Source organism: Ranitomeya variabilis, chromosome 2, assembly GCF_051348905.1.
Source record: "Ranitomeya variabilis isolate aRanVar5 chromosome 2, aRanVar5.hap1, whole genome shotgun sequence".
NCBI lineage: Eukaryota > Metazoa > Chordata > Amphibia > Anura > Dendrobatidae > Ranitomeya > Ranitomeya variabilis.
In genome coordinates, this window is record NC_135233.1 from 193,960,402 (window position 1) to 193,976,206 (window position 15,805).

The following is a 15,805-nucleotide window of genomic DNA, read 5'->3' on the forward strand; positions in this document are numbered from 1 at the left end:
CAAGAAAAACATCAGAAAGGCAGGGAAGAAGAATGGTGAGATCAGTCAAGGACAATCCTCAGACCACCTCCAGAGAGCTGCAGCATCAACTTGCTGCAGATGGTGTCACTGTGCATCGGTCAACTGTACAACGCACTTTGCACAAGGAGAAGCTGTATGGGAGAGTGATGTGAAAGAAGCCGTTTCTGCAAGCACGCCACAAACAGAGTCGGCTGAGGTATGCAAAAGCACATTTGGAGAAGCCAATTTCTTTTTGGAAGAAGGTCCTGTGGACTGATGAAACCAAGATTGAGTTGTTTGGTAATACAAAAAGGCGTTATGCATGGCGGCAAAAGAACATTCCAAGAAAAACACTTGCTACCCACAGTAAAATTTGGTGGAGGTTCCATCATGCTTTGGGGCTGTGTGGCCAATGCCGGCACCGGGAATCTTGTTAAAGTTGAGGGACGCATGGATTCCTCTCAGTATCAGCAGATTCTTGACAATAATGTTCATGAATCAGTGACAAAGTTGAAGTTACGCAGGGGATGGATCTTTCAGCAAGACAATGATCCAAAACACCGCTCCAAATCTACTCAGGCATTCATGCAGAGGAACAATTACACTGTTCTGGAATGGCCATCCCAGTCCCCAGACCTGAATATCATTGAACATCTGTGGGATCATTTGAAGAGGGCTGTCCATGCTCGGCGACCATCAAACTTAACTGAACTGGAATTGTTTTTTTAAAGAGGAATGGTCAAAAATACCTTCATCCAGGATCCTGGAACTCATTAAAAGCTACAGGAAGCGACTAAAAGCTGTTATTTTTGCAAAAGGAGGATCTACTAAATATTAATGTCACTTTTCTGGTGAGGTGCCCATACTTGTGCACCTGTCAAATTTTGTTTGAATGCAGATTGCACATTTTCTGTTAGTACAATAAGCCTCATTTCAAGGCAGAAACATTACTGTGTCCAACAGTTATTAGATATATGAAACTGAAATAGCTGTTGCAAAAAAAAAAATATTTTTCTCTAAAGCATTAAGCTTAAGATTAATAGGGGTGCCCAAACTTTTTCATATAACTGTACATTTTTTGTAATGGAAGTATATTACACTCTTGCTAGTGACGACATTGGCATAATATAATAATCGAAGCCCTGCTGCTATGTCGGTGACCATTTCTCAGTAGTGTAGTGTGAACAGGCCCCTTTGGAGTTTTTCTCTTGGTTGTGTTTCTGCTCTTTCTTCTCGTTTTATCAGTTTCTGCTTTATGGCCTTTGTGCATCATTGCATAACTCTTCCATTACACTTATCTTCGTTGTCAGATTTTGTTTTAGTTGTTGCTTGTCCATCCTCTGATGATCTGTTTCTTCATGTCTCTTCTAGGAGGAGAAGGCTGCATCATAGCTGCGGGGGCATCTGTCATCGGGGTGGGCTCCGATATCGGGGGCAGCATAAGGATGCCAGCGTATTTTAATGGAATATATGGCCACAAGCCGACATCTGGTGAGGGTTTATCATTGATAATAATTATAATGCCGTCCTTTATGACCAGCTGTTTCCATTCTTCAGGGGGTTCAGTCAGATGGAGTATTTTAGCACTACACTGTGTGCTGAATTATTAAGCAAGTTGTATTTTGATCACATGATACTTTTTATACATGTTTTCCTACTCCAAGCTGTTCAGGCTTGAGAGCCAACTACCAATTAAGTAAATCAGGTGATGTGCATCTCTGTAATGAGGAGGGGTGTTGTTTAATAACATTAAAACCCTATATAAGGTGTGCTTAAGTATTAGGCAACTTCCTTTCCTTTTGCAAAATGGGTCAGAAGAGAGATTTGACAGGCTCTGAAAAGCCCACAATTGTGAGATGTCTTGCAGAGGGATGCAGTAGTCTTGAAATTGCCAAACTTTTGAAGCGTGATGATCACCAAACAATCAAGAGTTTCATGGCAAATAGACAACAGGGTCGCAAGAAGCGTGTTGGGCAAAAAAGGCGCAAAATAACTGCACATGAATTGAGGAAAATTAAGCGTGAAGCTGCCAAGATGCCATTTGCCATCAGTTTTGCCATATTTCAGAGCTGCAATGTTACTGGAGTAACAAAAAACACAAGGTGTGTGATACTCAGGGACATGGCCAAGGTAAGGAAGGCTGAAAAACGACCACCTTTGAACAAGAAACATAAGATAAAACGTCATGAATGGGCCAAGAAATATCTTAAGACTGACTTTTCAAAGGTTTTATGGAATGATGAAATGAGAGTGACTCTTGATGGGCCAGATGGATGGGCCAGGGGCTGGATCAGTAAAGGGCAGAGAGCTCCACTCCGACTCAGACGCCAGCAAGGTGGAGGTGGGGTACTGGTATGGGCTGGTATCATCAAAGATGAACTTGTGGGACCTTTTCGGGTTGAGGATGGAGTGAAGCTCAACTCCCAGACCTACTGCCAGTTTCTGGAAGACAACTTCTTCAAGCAGTGGTACAGGAAGAAGTCGGTATCGTTCAAGAAAAACATGATTTTCATGCAGGACAATGCTCCATCACATGCCTCCAACTACTCCACAGCGTGGCTGGTCAGTAAAGGTCTCAAAGAAGAAAAAAAAATAATGACATGGCCCCCTTGTTCACCTGATCTGAAGCCCATAGAGAACCTGTGGTCCCTCATAAAATGTGAGATCTACAGGGAGGGAAAACAGTACACCTCTCGGACCAGTGTCTGGGAGGCTGTGGTGGCTGCTGCACGCAATGTTGATCGTAAACAGATCAAGCAACTGACAGAATCTATGGATGGAAGGCTGCTGAGTGTCATAATAAAGAAAGGTGGCTATATTGGGCACTAATTTTTTGGGGTTTTGTTTTTTGCATGTCAGAAATGTTTATTTCTAAATTTTGTGCAGTTATATTGGTTTACCTGGTGAAAATAAACAAGTGAGATGGGAATATATTTAGTTTTTATTAAGTTGCCTAATAATTCTGCACAGAAATAGTTACCTGCACAAACAGATATCCTCTTAAAATAGCCAAATCTATAAAAAACCCACTCCAACTTCCAAAAATATTAAGCTTTGATATTTATGAGTCTTTTGGGTTGATTGAGAACATAGTTGTTGATCAATAATAAAAATAATCCTCTAAAATACAACTTGCCTAATAATTCTGCACACAGTGTATGTGTAAAGCGTCCTGTCAGCCTGATATGTGATTACCGGTCCGGTGCGGGCTCCCAGTAGCTGAAACAGCACTAAAATGTGGAGCTCTGTGGATCCTGGAGGCGCTGAGGACACAGTTTGGTGCATTGATGAGCAGAGCGCTCGCCTCTTGCTGCCCTCAGAGCGGTGATTGACAAGCTGCTGTGTTGGCACATCCGCACCGCAGCCTGTCCGTGACTGCTGATGGGGGCTCCTGGGGGGCTCTCCTCATGGATACACTGGGCTGCAAATTCATAGGGAAGATTTGTCACACTAAACGTGGCAGAATTCTGGGGACTGCCTGTTGGTTAGCCGCGAAACATGCAGCTGCGGGGACTCAAACATGTTATCTGAGCACGTCCAAGATACTCTGATAACACCCGAGGATGCCCCAATAAGACGATGTCTGAGCATGCCCGAGATACTCAGATAACACCTTTGCGTGCCCCAATAACACGATGTCCGAGCACGCCCGATATACTCTGCTAACACCTGAGCATGCCCCAATAACACGATGTCTGAGCACGTCCGAGATACTCTGCTAACACCCGAGGATGCCCCAATAACACGATGTCTGAGCATGCCTGAGATACTCAGATAACACCTTTGCGTGCCCCAATAAGACGATGTCTGAGCGCGCCCGATATACTCTGCTAACACCTGAACGTGCCCCAATAAGACGATGTCTGAGCACGCCCGATATACTCTGCTAACACCTGAGCGTGCCCCAATAAGACGATGTCTGAGCACGCCCGAGATACTCTGCTAACACGCGAGGATGCCCCAATAAGACGATGTCTGAGCATGTCTGAGATACTCAGATAACACCCGAGAATGCCCCAATAAGACGATGTCTGAGCATGCCTGAGATACTCAGATAACACCCGAGAATGCCCCAATAAGACAATGTCTGATCATGCCCGAGATACTCAGATAACACCCGAGGATGCCCCAATAAGACGATGTCTGATCATGCCCGAGATACTCAGATAACACCTTTGCGTGCCCCAATAAGACGATGTCTGAGCACGTGCGAGATACTCTGATAACACCCGAGTGTGCCCCAATAACATAGGGACTTGGTAAACACTGTTCTTGATTAAAAAAAAAGCGTAAAACCCGTCTGTGATGGTGTGATATGCTATATGAGTATCATTTTTCTGTATATCTCTATTTTACTGATTATCATGGTATTAAGGTACCGTTACACTAAACGACTTACCAACGATCACGACCAGCGATACGACCTGGCCGTGATCGTTGGTAAGTCGTTGTGTGGTCGCTGGGGAGCTGTCACACAGACAGTTCTCTCCAGCGACCAACGATCAGGGGAACGACTTCGGCATCGTTGAAACTGTCTTCAACGATGCCGAAGTCCTCCTGCAGCACCCGGGTAACCAGGGTAAACATCGGGTTACTAAGTGCAGGGCCGAGCTTAGTAACGTCCCCCGGCGTCCACAGGGTTACGCGCTGCTGCTCAGAGCTTCCTGCACTGAATGTGTCAGTGCCGGCAGTAAAGCAGAGCACATCGCGTAACCCTGTGGACGCCAGGGGACGTGACAGACATCAGAATGTGAGTATGTAGTGTTTTTTTTTTTACTTTTACAATGGTAACCAGGGTAAATATCGGGTTACTAAGCGCGGCCCTGCGCTTAGTAACCCGATATTTACCCTGGTTACAAGTGAACACATCGCTGATCCAGCGATGGACAGCGGGTGATCAGCGACAAAATAAAGTTCTGGACTTCTAGCTCCGACCAGCGATATCACAGTGGGATCCAGATCGCTGCTTGCCTGTCAAACACAACGAGATCGCTATCCAGGACGCTGCAACATCACAGATCGTCATCGTTCTCGCTGCAAAGTCGCTTAGTGTGAAGGTACCTTTACTGTATCTTGTAGGATGAGTTATTTGCCATCTGATATACTCCCCACAGTTCTGTATTGTTATCTCTCCACAGGGTTAGTGAATAATGTTGTTTGCTAATATGCTAATGACATGTTGACCTAGCTTGTTGAAACAATGAGCCCCTGAGACCTTCCCCCTCCTGGCCTGTGAATGAGGGGGGAGACTTGTCAATATCAGGGAGGTGAGACACAGAGATCAGTCTTGTGTGGAACCTTGGTGGGAAGAGCATATCAGAGAGAAAGAAGGGAATGTGGACTGTTATCCTCTTTGCTGGATTGTTGGGCTTTTATTCTGTAACTGAACTGCATTCGTGTTCTGGAATATTTAATCCTTTGTGTGATGGATCGTATATATGGACCTTTCGTGTTTTGCCTAAATAAAGGTCTTGGAATTGTTCACTATTCTCTTGCTCTGTTGATCATGTGATACCGGAGAAGGAATCCGTGACAACTGGTGGCAAGCAGAGGGATCAACAGAGCGTAACCTAATGGAGAACCACACACAGAGTGAGTACAGAAATTGGACTGTATCCAGTTTACAGGAGAGAGCCAGAGACTTGGGCCTGAACTACCAGGGACTGACTAAAGAGGCCTTAATCGATCTACTGGTGGGTGCTAGCCAGACCACCTACTCCCATATGTCTGAAGGATGAGCACTGGAGACGATGGTGTGGTACGAAGAAGAGATGGCGGTTCTGGGCCCAGGCGTCTCTCAGGAGTACAAGTGCAATGTGGAATGTAAACCCAACGATCCGGGAGCCTGTACGGATCACCCGGACAGAGTTTAAGGCTACTTTCACACTAGCGTTAACTGCAATACGTCGCAAATGCGTCGTTTTTGCGAAACGCCGCATCCAGCAAAAGTTTTTGCTGGATACGTTGTTTCGTCATAGAGTAACATTAGCGACGCATTTGCGACGCATTTGCGACGCATTTCCAAACGGTGAATGCGTTTGGCGGCGTTTGGGCGTATGGTAGCGGTCCGTCGGGAGAAAAAAACGTTACATGTAACGTTTTTTGCTCCCGACGGTCCGCTTTTTCCGACCGCGCATGCGCAGTCGGAACTCCGCCCCCACCTCCCCGCACTTCCCCGCACATCACAATGGGGCAGCGGATGCGTGGGAAATATGCATCCGCTGCCCCCGTTGTGCGGCGGAGACCACACTAGCGTCGGGAACGTCGGCCCGACGCGCAGCGACGGGTTGTTCCCGACGCTAGTGTGAAAGTAGCCTTAGCCATTTGATGAGGCTTCCGGAGATGTGAAGGGGTTCTTCAAGGACTTTGAGCAGCAGTGTGCTGTGATGGAGGTGCCCCACTCTGGCTGGATGCGTTTGTTAGTGGGACTCCTGAACGGTAGCCTGGCGGAGGCTTACCGAACCATTGACTCACAGCGGAATCGGGATTATAACATTGTAAAGCACACTATCCTGGATTACCATGCTATCACCTCAGACTCATATAGGGCCAAGTTCCGAGACCTCCCATGCACTACGGGGGGATCGTTTAGGATGTATGCACATAAGATGTCCCAGGCATGTCGGAGATGGCTGGAAGCAGAAAACGCCTTTACCGTGGAAGATGTTATACAGGCGTTCTTTATAGAACAATTTCTTGCCAAGTGCCCGGCAGAGGTACGGGAATGGGTCCGGGAGCGCACGCCGTGCACCGTGGATAGAGCTGCAGTCCTGGCCGATGAAGCCCTTACTATCCGACCGCAATGGAGGAGGCTTCTGTACAATGAACCATGGCCTTCGACCGCGCCCTTTCCCCCTCCGATTATATCTGCCCCTCCACCCAGCCGCAGGCCGATGATAATCACAGCTCACAATCCTGGGCCCCAACAGTTCCGACCACGACCTGGGGGTATCACAGAGAGGAGATGTTACGGGTGTGGGCAACCTGGACATTTGCAGTCTGGCTGTCCCTCAAGGATTCGGAGGGAGCCCCACCTCGTCCAGTGCATCTTGTGCACTCCATCCCGCCTGAGGAAGAGGAACCCCCACCAGAGTGGACCACCGACCACGGCACCATAGATACCCCTCCTGGAGTGTACGGACTCCGGCCTTTGTCCATCAGAAATACACAGCAACGGCATTGCCACCTGCAGGATGTCTTAATTGATGTATACAAAGTGTTGGGATTTAGAGACACATGGGCATTCCTGACTATCGCTGACCCCCGTGTGGTTCGACCTGAGACAATTCACCAGGGCCCGGGAATTCCCATTGTCCTGGCGGGGGGTTTCCGCAAATATATACAGAGAGCTTTGGTACGTTTGGATTTCGGTTTTGGAGAAAAACTGTGTTGGATTGGCGTTATGGGAGGACTTCCTGCAGATATCCTCCTTGGAAATGACATTGGGGAGTTGCAAAGTCATTTTGTGGGAGCAGAAGGTCCGTGGGCCTCTCCTTCTTCTGAAAGAACAATTGGAGGGAGATATCGCAGATACCGTAACGCCCATCATTCCCTATGTTCTAGAGTGCAGAGACTGTCTTGCCCAGCTAGCTTCCTTGGCTAATGAACATCAGCGAACGGCCCAGTCCAGTCAAAAAGACTGGTATGACCATAAAGCCAGGACCCGGGAATTTATGGACAAGTGCTCATGATTATTGCAACCCCTGCCACTGTACAAGGAACTATAAACAGTGGAGCAAAGTGGACAAAAAGTGAGCAGGCCAGAGGTCTGTGTAGACCTAATGGCATGCTCACTTATTATGAGGGGGGAGAGGTTGTGATGGTGTGATATGCTATATGGGTATCATTTTTGTGTATGTTTCTATTTTACTGATTATCATGGTGTAAGGGTATGTGCACACGTCAGGATTTCTTGCAGAAATTTCCTGAAGAAAACCGGAAATTTTCTGCAAGAAATCCGCATTTTTTTTTTTTGCGTTTTTTTCCCGTTTTTTCCCTGTTTTTTTTAGCATTTTGCAAGCGAAATTAGCTTTTGAATGCTAAAGTTTTCCAAGCGATCTGTAGCATCGCTTGGAAAACTGACTGACAGGTTGGTCACACTTGTCAAACATAGTGTTTGACAAGTGTGTCCAACTTTTTACTATAGATGCAGCCTATGCAGCATCAATAGTAAAAGATAGAATGTTTAAAGTAATAAAAAAAATGGTTATACTCACCTGCAGACAGCCGATCTCCTCAGCGGCGTCCGTTCCTATAGATGATGTGTGTGTGCAGGACCTTCGATGACGTAGCGGTCACGTGAGCGGTCACATGACCGGTCTCGCGACCAATCACAAGACCGCGACGTCATCGCAGGTCCTTCACCACACACCAGCTATAGGAACCGAAGCGGCAGCATGCACCTGAGAGGCGGGAAGACTCCGGGGCCATCGAAGGTGAGTATGTCACTATTTTTTATTTTAATTCTTTTTTTTTTTTTTTACCAATTATATGGTGCCCAGTCCGTGGAGGAGAGTCTCCTCTCCTCCACCCTGGGTACCAACCGCACATAATCTGCTTACTTCCCGCATGGTGTGCGCAGCCCCGTGCGGGAAGTAAGCAGATCAATGCATTCCTAGGTGTGCAGAACCCCGCAATTCCGCAAATTTAATGAACATGTTGCTTTTTTTTCCGCAATGCGATTTTTTTCTCGGAAAAAAATGCAACATTTGCACAAAAAATGCGGAATACCCTGAAAATAATGGGAGGTGTATGTTAGCGTTTTTTTCGCGTTTTTATCACGTTTTTATAGCTAAAAAAACGTGAAAAATACTGAACGTGTGCACATGGCCTTACTGTATCTTGTAGGATGAGTTGTTATTTGCCATCTGATATTCTCCCCACAGTTCTGTATTGTTATCTCTCCACAGGGTCAGTGAATAATGTTGTTTGCTAATATGCTAATGACATGTTGACATAGCTTGTTGAAACAATGAGCCCCTGAGACCTTCCCCCTCCTGGCCTGTGAATGAGGGGGAGACTTGTCAATATCAGGGAGGTGAGACACAGAGATCAGTCTTGTGTGGAACCTTGGTGTGAAGAGCATATCAGAGAGAAAGAAGGGAATATGGACTGTTATCCTCTGTGCTGGATTGTTGGACTTTTATTCTGTAACTGAACTACATTCGTGTTCTGGAATATTTAATCCTTTGTGTGATGGATCGTATATATGGACCTTTCGTGTTTTGCCTAAATAAAGGTCTTGGAATTGTTCACTATTCTCTTGCTCTGTTGATCATGTGATACCGGAGAAGGAACCCGTGACACCGTCCCACCAGTGCCAGTGTGCCCCACAATGGGGATGGCCAGTGTGAACATGTACCTATTTTGCATCTATACCAACTTTACACTCAAGTTCACTTTTTTTAGTTGCAATAGATTTTTATTTAGAAACTTAGAAAATCAAGTTTGAATTTAAATATTGTAGTGTGCAAGGGACTTTAGAACTACAGATTCACAAACATAACTACAACTATTAAAGGGGAAGAGAAGACAGAGACGGGGAAGGGAAGAATAAATAGGATTTATCAGAATATAATCTGAAAATTACATCTGCAGGCGGGTTCCGATAGCTGAAACAATGACATATATTATTCTTTACCACATCTCTTTACAAGTTTCAATCATTTCACAAATGATTGATTATGGGGAGAGCCTCGGAGCTTGAACAAGTCGGATATCTGAGTGAAGGTCTATCAAATCTTAAAGAAAGAGTCCCACGTGTCGTTTTTTGTAGCTTCTATTCTTTCATACAACATAATATCATTCATTTTTTTCTTTCACCATACGAATAGACAAAGAAGGTGATTTCCACTGTGCCACAATATGAATTTTAGTAGGCATACATAAATAGTTCATTAGTTTCTGAAAGTTTTTCGGGATCTGGGTCAATCTGGCACCTAGTAGGAGGATATGGGGTTCTAGTTCAACTGGTCCTCCATACATCTAGGGTCACTTTTTCTGGTTTAGTTTCCGGCTCCAGCACTTAGTGCAGGTAAGGCTGCGGCCTCCATTCCTTAGCTGCACATGACATTTATAGAGCTTCCCATCGCTGGGTGTCCATATTCAGGACCCACTCCAGCCCTTATTCACACGGACGTCACTATGATGCATGGTAAGGCTTTAATGCTAGAGGTTAGGACCATCCCGATCGAGGTTCACCTTGGCGCTGGGATGGTTTTTCCATATTTTTTTTAATCAAAAAAATTGTTTCCTAAGTTGCTATGTTATATATGCGCTATGGCCATTATGTGTGCTCTATGGCCGATACATATGGCTATGGCCGTTATATATGCGCTATGGCCCTTATGTATGCTGTGGCCGTTATATATGGCCGTTATATATGGCTATGGCCGTTTTGTATGCGCTGTGGCCGTTATATATGGCTATGGCTGTTATGTATGCACTGTAGCCGTAATATATGCGCTATGGCCATTATGTATGCACTATGGCCATTATGTATGTGCTGTGGCTGTTATATATGCACTATTGCTGTTATATATGCGCTGTGGCCGTTATATATGTGCTGTGGGCATTATATATACACTATGGCTGTTATGCACACGCTATGGCCGTTATATATGCACTGTGGCCGTTATATCTGCGCTGTGACCTTTATATATGCGCTATGGCCGTTATATATGCGCTATGGCTGTTATATATGCTCTATGGCCGTTATATATGCGCTATAGCCATTATATATGTGCTATGGCCGTTATATATGCGCTGTAGCCATTATATATACACTATGGCCGTTATATATGCACTATGGCCGTTATATATGCGCTGTGGCCGTTATATATGCGCTATGGCCGTTATATATGCGCTGTGGCCGTTATATATGCGCTATGGCCTTTATATATGCTCTATGGTGTTTACTCATTAATTACAGCAGGGGATTTGTGTTTGTGTCTTATGTGTTCACATGGATCAGAGACCGGCGCAGAGGTTCGTCTTCTGTTCCAAGGAAAACGTAGTTTGAAAATCCGACTGGGGACTATCGGTTCAGGCAGCATGAATTTAGTGACAAAGTCCCTGTATCCAAATCAGTTACAAAGCAAAGAATTATCTGCAAATTACATTTTTATTGCAGCACTTCTAATAGACATTTTTTACACAGGAATCCATCTTATATTGCTTCTTATATAACGTTGTCCAGTGTCATGCAGCGGTAGGACCATACACAGTGAAAGGGCAGTGACCCAAGCAAGTTCAAACAAAACGTTCTTTTATTGTGTTACTTCACACAGTCAATATAGTATACGGCTTCTTCATACAGTCCATTAATAATGCATGGCTATATGATGCAGTCAATACACAGGCCGAACTTCCCTCTGTCCAGTTTCCCTGGGTGACCGCACGCCAGTAACAAGTCTCTGTACTCACTCAGCGCACTGCACTCTTTATCCTCTGGAGTGCAGCCGGGTACATATAAGACAGCCCAAGACGCAGGGTGTCAGTCTCTCTGGTTCCTTTAGCCTCTGTGCTGCTCCACACAGAGGGAGCTCTGCAGACAACTGCCCTGTCTGCTTCCAAGAGCACACTGACACACCTCCCCCACTACTACAGGGCTTTTAAATCAGTCACTGCTTCACTATTCTAATTACAGCCACACCTGTGTCTGTAGTACGCCCTCATGGCCTCACTACGCTTTCTGTGCACATTCTGCAGAACACATACAGCGCCCCCTAGCTGTACCAGGGGTCACTGCCTCACACCAACAAGACCTAAGATTACAGCACAGATCTCTGCTGTGTTCATCGGCTGCACACCTATAGTCCTCCATTCTCCCTTATAGTGGGATCTTCTCGCTCCTCACATAGGTGTCAAAACAGTGAGACGGTAGAAAAGGTGGCGCCTGATTGTCAGTAATATGTATATATTTTTTTTTATGTCCAACAGGTATTGTCCCCAACGATGGACAGTTTCCTAATGATCATGGCCGTCGTGCTGAACTTTTGGGCACTGGCCCAATGTGTAGATATGCTGTCGATCTCCCACTTGTCCTAAAAGTTATGGCCGGTAAAGGTGTTGAAAAGTGAGTGAGAGGTTCCCTTCACCCCATGAATTTTCAGAATGTATTAGGAGGTATTGATAGTTCTGAGAAGTTGCTGTAAGGTGGCGCAGACTAGAGCTAATGGTTTTAATGCACAGGAAAGCACATACAAGTTACTGTACTGCAAACACAAAACACACTGAGGTTCTGCGACCGCGCTGGAAAGTCTGTCTCCTTGCTGTACTCTACTTCCCAGAAGGAATATACCCCATACAGTCGTGAAAACTATATTTACCCCAGGAATCGGTTTAGGCTGGATTATTGCACTCACACACTGGTCTGAGATTATCAATATGTGGTAGTCAGAGTCCGCAGCACCTGACCCGGGAGTTGTATCGGCTTCTCTCGGGGCGTGCTCATCAGCCATGTTATAGGCATTATATATTGTTCTACCACTTGGCGTTAAAGGTATAAGAACGCAAATAACCTGAAGACATGGGATTGATGTGTAGGTTCTAGTGTTAGAAAGATGCCCGACTGCTGTGCTGAAAATGCGGCACCTGGGAGAAAATGAAGTTTATTTCTTCTGGGAGCTGCTGGTTTTCAGTCATGTAGGCCGGCCCTACCACAATCACAGGTCACAGCACTGGAAGCGGCCGCTGTAAGCACGGGGAGCAGAGGAGGTCAATGAGGGGGTCTTGGTTTGGCCTACAGGTAATTTCAGCTTCTGAGGACGCCCAGTTGTGTTGTACGAGTACTATCCTTTTTTCTTACAGAAGGCACTCATAAGTTTATGTGACTGTTCACGTGTCAGATTTTTTTCTTGGACGGAGTGGTCCGTGCAAAATCTCGGAGTCAAGTCCGATACTGATCCAAGTGTGGGATCAAAATTAGCAATATAAGTTTACGGGTCCGTGAGAATCTGACAGCGCTCGGACGGAACTGTGCTCTGTTTCCCCCACTGATACATTTCGCCTATCCTCTTTTTTTTTGTTTGGCTGGTCTCACATGGGAGAAAAACTGGCCACACCCTGACTAAACCCTGAACAAACCCTGGCCACACCCTGGCCAAACCCTGGCCAAACCCTGACTAAACCCTGATTAAACCCTGAACAAACCCTGGCCAAACCCTGACTAAACCCTGACCACACCCTGGTTGCTTCTTCTATATGAGACAATCCCTGACTTGTGCATGAGGCTTAAGCGCTCGTTCAGACGTCAGTATTTTCCTCGTATGGGTACGGACCCCTTTTTCGGTCAGGGCATTGATCAGGGTGGTCCGGGTCTCATCAGTTTTTCTTGCACGTAGAGAAAAAATGTAAAGTAAGGTTCTCCTCTCCGACAGTCTGCAGATCTGACAACGCTTGGTGCTTCCGATTTCGTCCCCACCCTATAGCGTGCATTGCTGATTTCATCACTGACCCCGTGGATCCCATCGGACATGTCTCCTATATTCCGCTACCGCTCGGTCCTAGAAAAATCAGAATTTCCCACTTTTTTCTGGCAGAATACCTCTCCTGGCCATGTAGTGAAGGGTCGCCGGGAACACAGTGGTGCACAGGAGAAGCCAGGAAGGGGGCACAGAACTGCTGCCTCATCTTCCTCAGGATTGAGGGGGTCCCCTGAAATGACATGCTAGCAATAGGCCCTCACGTGTTTTGGGTGGTCCGGGGCATTACCCGGGGCAGCGGCTTAAACATCCCTAGAAATGTAAATTGTCCATGAGCTCCTCCCTGCCGCACAGGCTGCGGTCACTCCCCTATGTAGGGGTGCACTTATTTTACCATTAGTCTCTTCCTAGGCTTTCTCTTAATAAAGAAGTGTCTCTGCGCCATCTGAAGTATTACTCCATGGAGAATGATGGGGGTTGTCTGTTTGTGTCTCCGGTGGATGAAGAATTGGTCCAAGCACAGAAGAAGGTGAGCGGCTTCTCGCCGGCACTTATCAGGAGTGCAGCTCGGATGTTTATAGAGTGGAGATGTGTCCCGAGGACCTGCAGAGGTGCGGAATGGTGGGCGTCCATTCTACATCCTGTATTATAAAGGAGTTCTGGAGCGAAGGGAATCTGTCAGCAGGTTTATTCCAGCTAATCTGACTGATGTACAGGCAGAGACCCTGATTCCAGCTATGTGTCACTTACTGGGCTGCTTGCTGTAGTTTTGATATCACAGTTCTATCAGCAGGAGATTATCACTAGAGGACTAGTAAACCTGCTCCATGTAGTCCAACCCCGCCCCCACCACCGATTGGTGGCTTGCTGCCTATGCCTTGTTTACACAGAAAGCAGCCAATCAGTGATGTGGGCGGGGCTATACAGAGCTCAGCATTTAGAGCACTGCTAGATCTGCAGCAGAGAAAATAGTGATTGTATCAATAATGCAGCAAGCAGCCCACTAAGTGACACATCACTGGAATCAGGGTCTCTGCCCACACATCATGCTGTTTTCAGATGGGTGAGCAAAAACTTGGTGACAGATTCCCTTTAAAAGTCTAATGAGAATTCTTATACCTCGTCCATTTTATACTGTGTCATCACAGTGAATATATATATTATAGTGACTATTGCAGATTGTGGAACATCTGTATATAAAGTAATTTGTGAAAGATGCGAGACCTTTTTTTCTGTAAGGTGACCATAAATAAATGAGATGTGGCCTTGTGCTTGTGCAGGTGGTGAGGCATCTGTCGGCCGACCTCGGAGTCAGTGTGCAGCCCATCAGCGTGCACAGCCTGCGCTACTCCTTCCAGATGTGGTCGGCGGCAATGACGGCTGAGGGTGATGACGGGCAGGTACGTCTGTTCTTGAGGGGCCAGATGTATAAAGTGTCGCCATGTGCAGCGGATTTATTGGCGATGCCAAGGAGTGTTATCACCACAGAAATGCCATGTGATTCAGCGGGACCTGATTTGTGCGGCACAGACACAGCGTGGATTAACAAGCTTCAGATCCGTTTTGTACACTGTGTGACGCGGACATGTCTGCGCCATATTATTCTTCTACAACTGTTACAAACTGTGTTTCCTTTTACATCAGAGCTTCAGCGACCTGATGGCAAATGGGAAAAGTATGTGGCCAAGCGTAGAACTTCTGAAATGGATGTTTGGTTTCTCGCAGCACACGCTCCCCGCCATAGGTGAGCGCAAATATGGGAAACGTTTACAGAAAGCGCCGGATACGTCTGCATATCACTAGCACACACAGTAGGGCAGCGGTCCTGATGAAAAGCTGCACGTTCCCCCCAGATAACGATGGAAATGTGATTATCGTGCGGATCCAAATTGTCAGAATTATCCGTAATTTTAGAAGAATTAAAGGGGTTTTCTCTTTTTAGAAAAGTGGACCCCAAACATAACCGGTCATGTAAAATAAGAAAATCCGGTACTATTCGCCTTCCCAATTCCAGTGACGGTCTCCGGCGCTGCTTCCATCTTAGGCCTCGATTCCTAGAGCCAGAGTCAGAAGAACATGCGTCGGGAACATGTGACAAGCAGCGTATGCCTCTGAGCGCTCGTCTCTTGTCCATGCTGATAGTCTAGTAGCCCCCCTCCCCCGCCCCCCCCCCAAAAAAATAATGCAACATACTTAAGGTTTTTGCAGCAAAACCTGATAGATGGGTTTTTTGCAGATTTTTTTCACTTATTCATTGCTTTCTGAGTGAAAAAACGCTGAAAGAAGCGACTCGCCGCAGTGGTAAAAAAAAAGCAGCAGTTTTCTAATTCATAATATAATATAAAAAAGGGGATCCACAATCTCTAAATGAGGTGATGTCT

General features: G+C 46.1%; 1 protein-coding gene across 1 annotated transcript in view; it reads left to right on the top strand.

Moving 5' to 3' along the window:
• The window catches only part of FAAH2 (fatty acid amide hydrolase 2), a 57,384-nt gene that overhangs the window by 30,489 nt on the left and 11,090 nt on the right, over nucleotides 1-15,805 (top strand). The window contains exons 4-8 of the mRNA XM_077283367.1: nucleotides 1,372-1,491; nucleotides 11,941-12,076; nucleotides 13,836-13,953; nucleotides 14,705-14,824; nucleotides 15,069-15,168. Coding sequence (XP_077139482.1) covers nucleotides 1,372-1,491; nucleotides 11,941-12,076; nucleotides 13,836-13,953; nucleotides 14,705-14,824; nucleotides 15,069-15,168 — 594 coding nt within the window. The remainder of the gene's footprint in view (nucleotides 1-1,371; nucleotides 1,492-11,940; nucleotides 12,077-13,835; nucleotides 13,954-14,704; nucleotides 14,825-15,068; nucleotides 15,169-15,805) is intronic.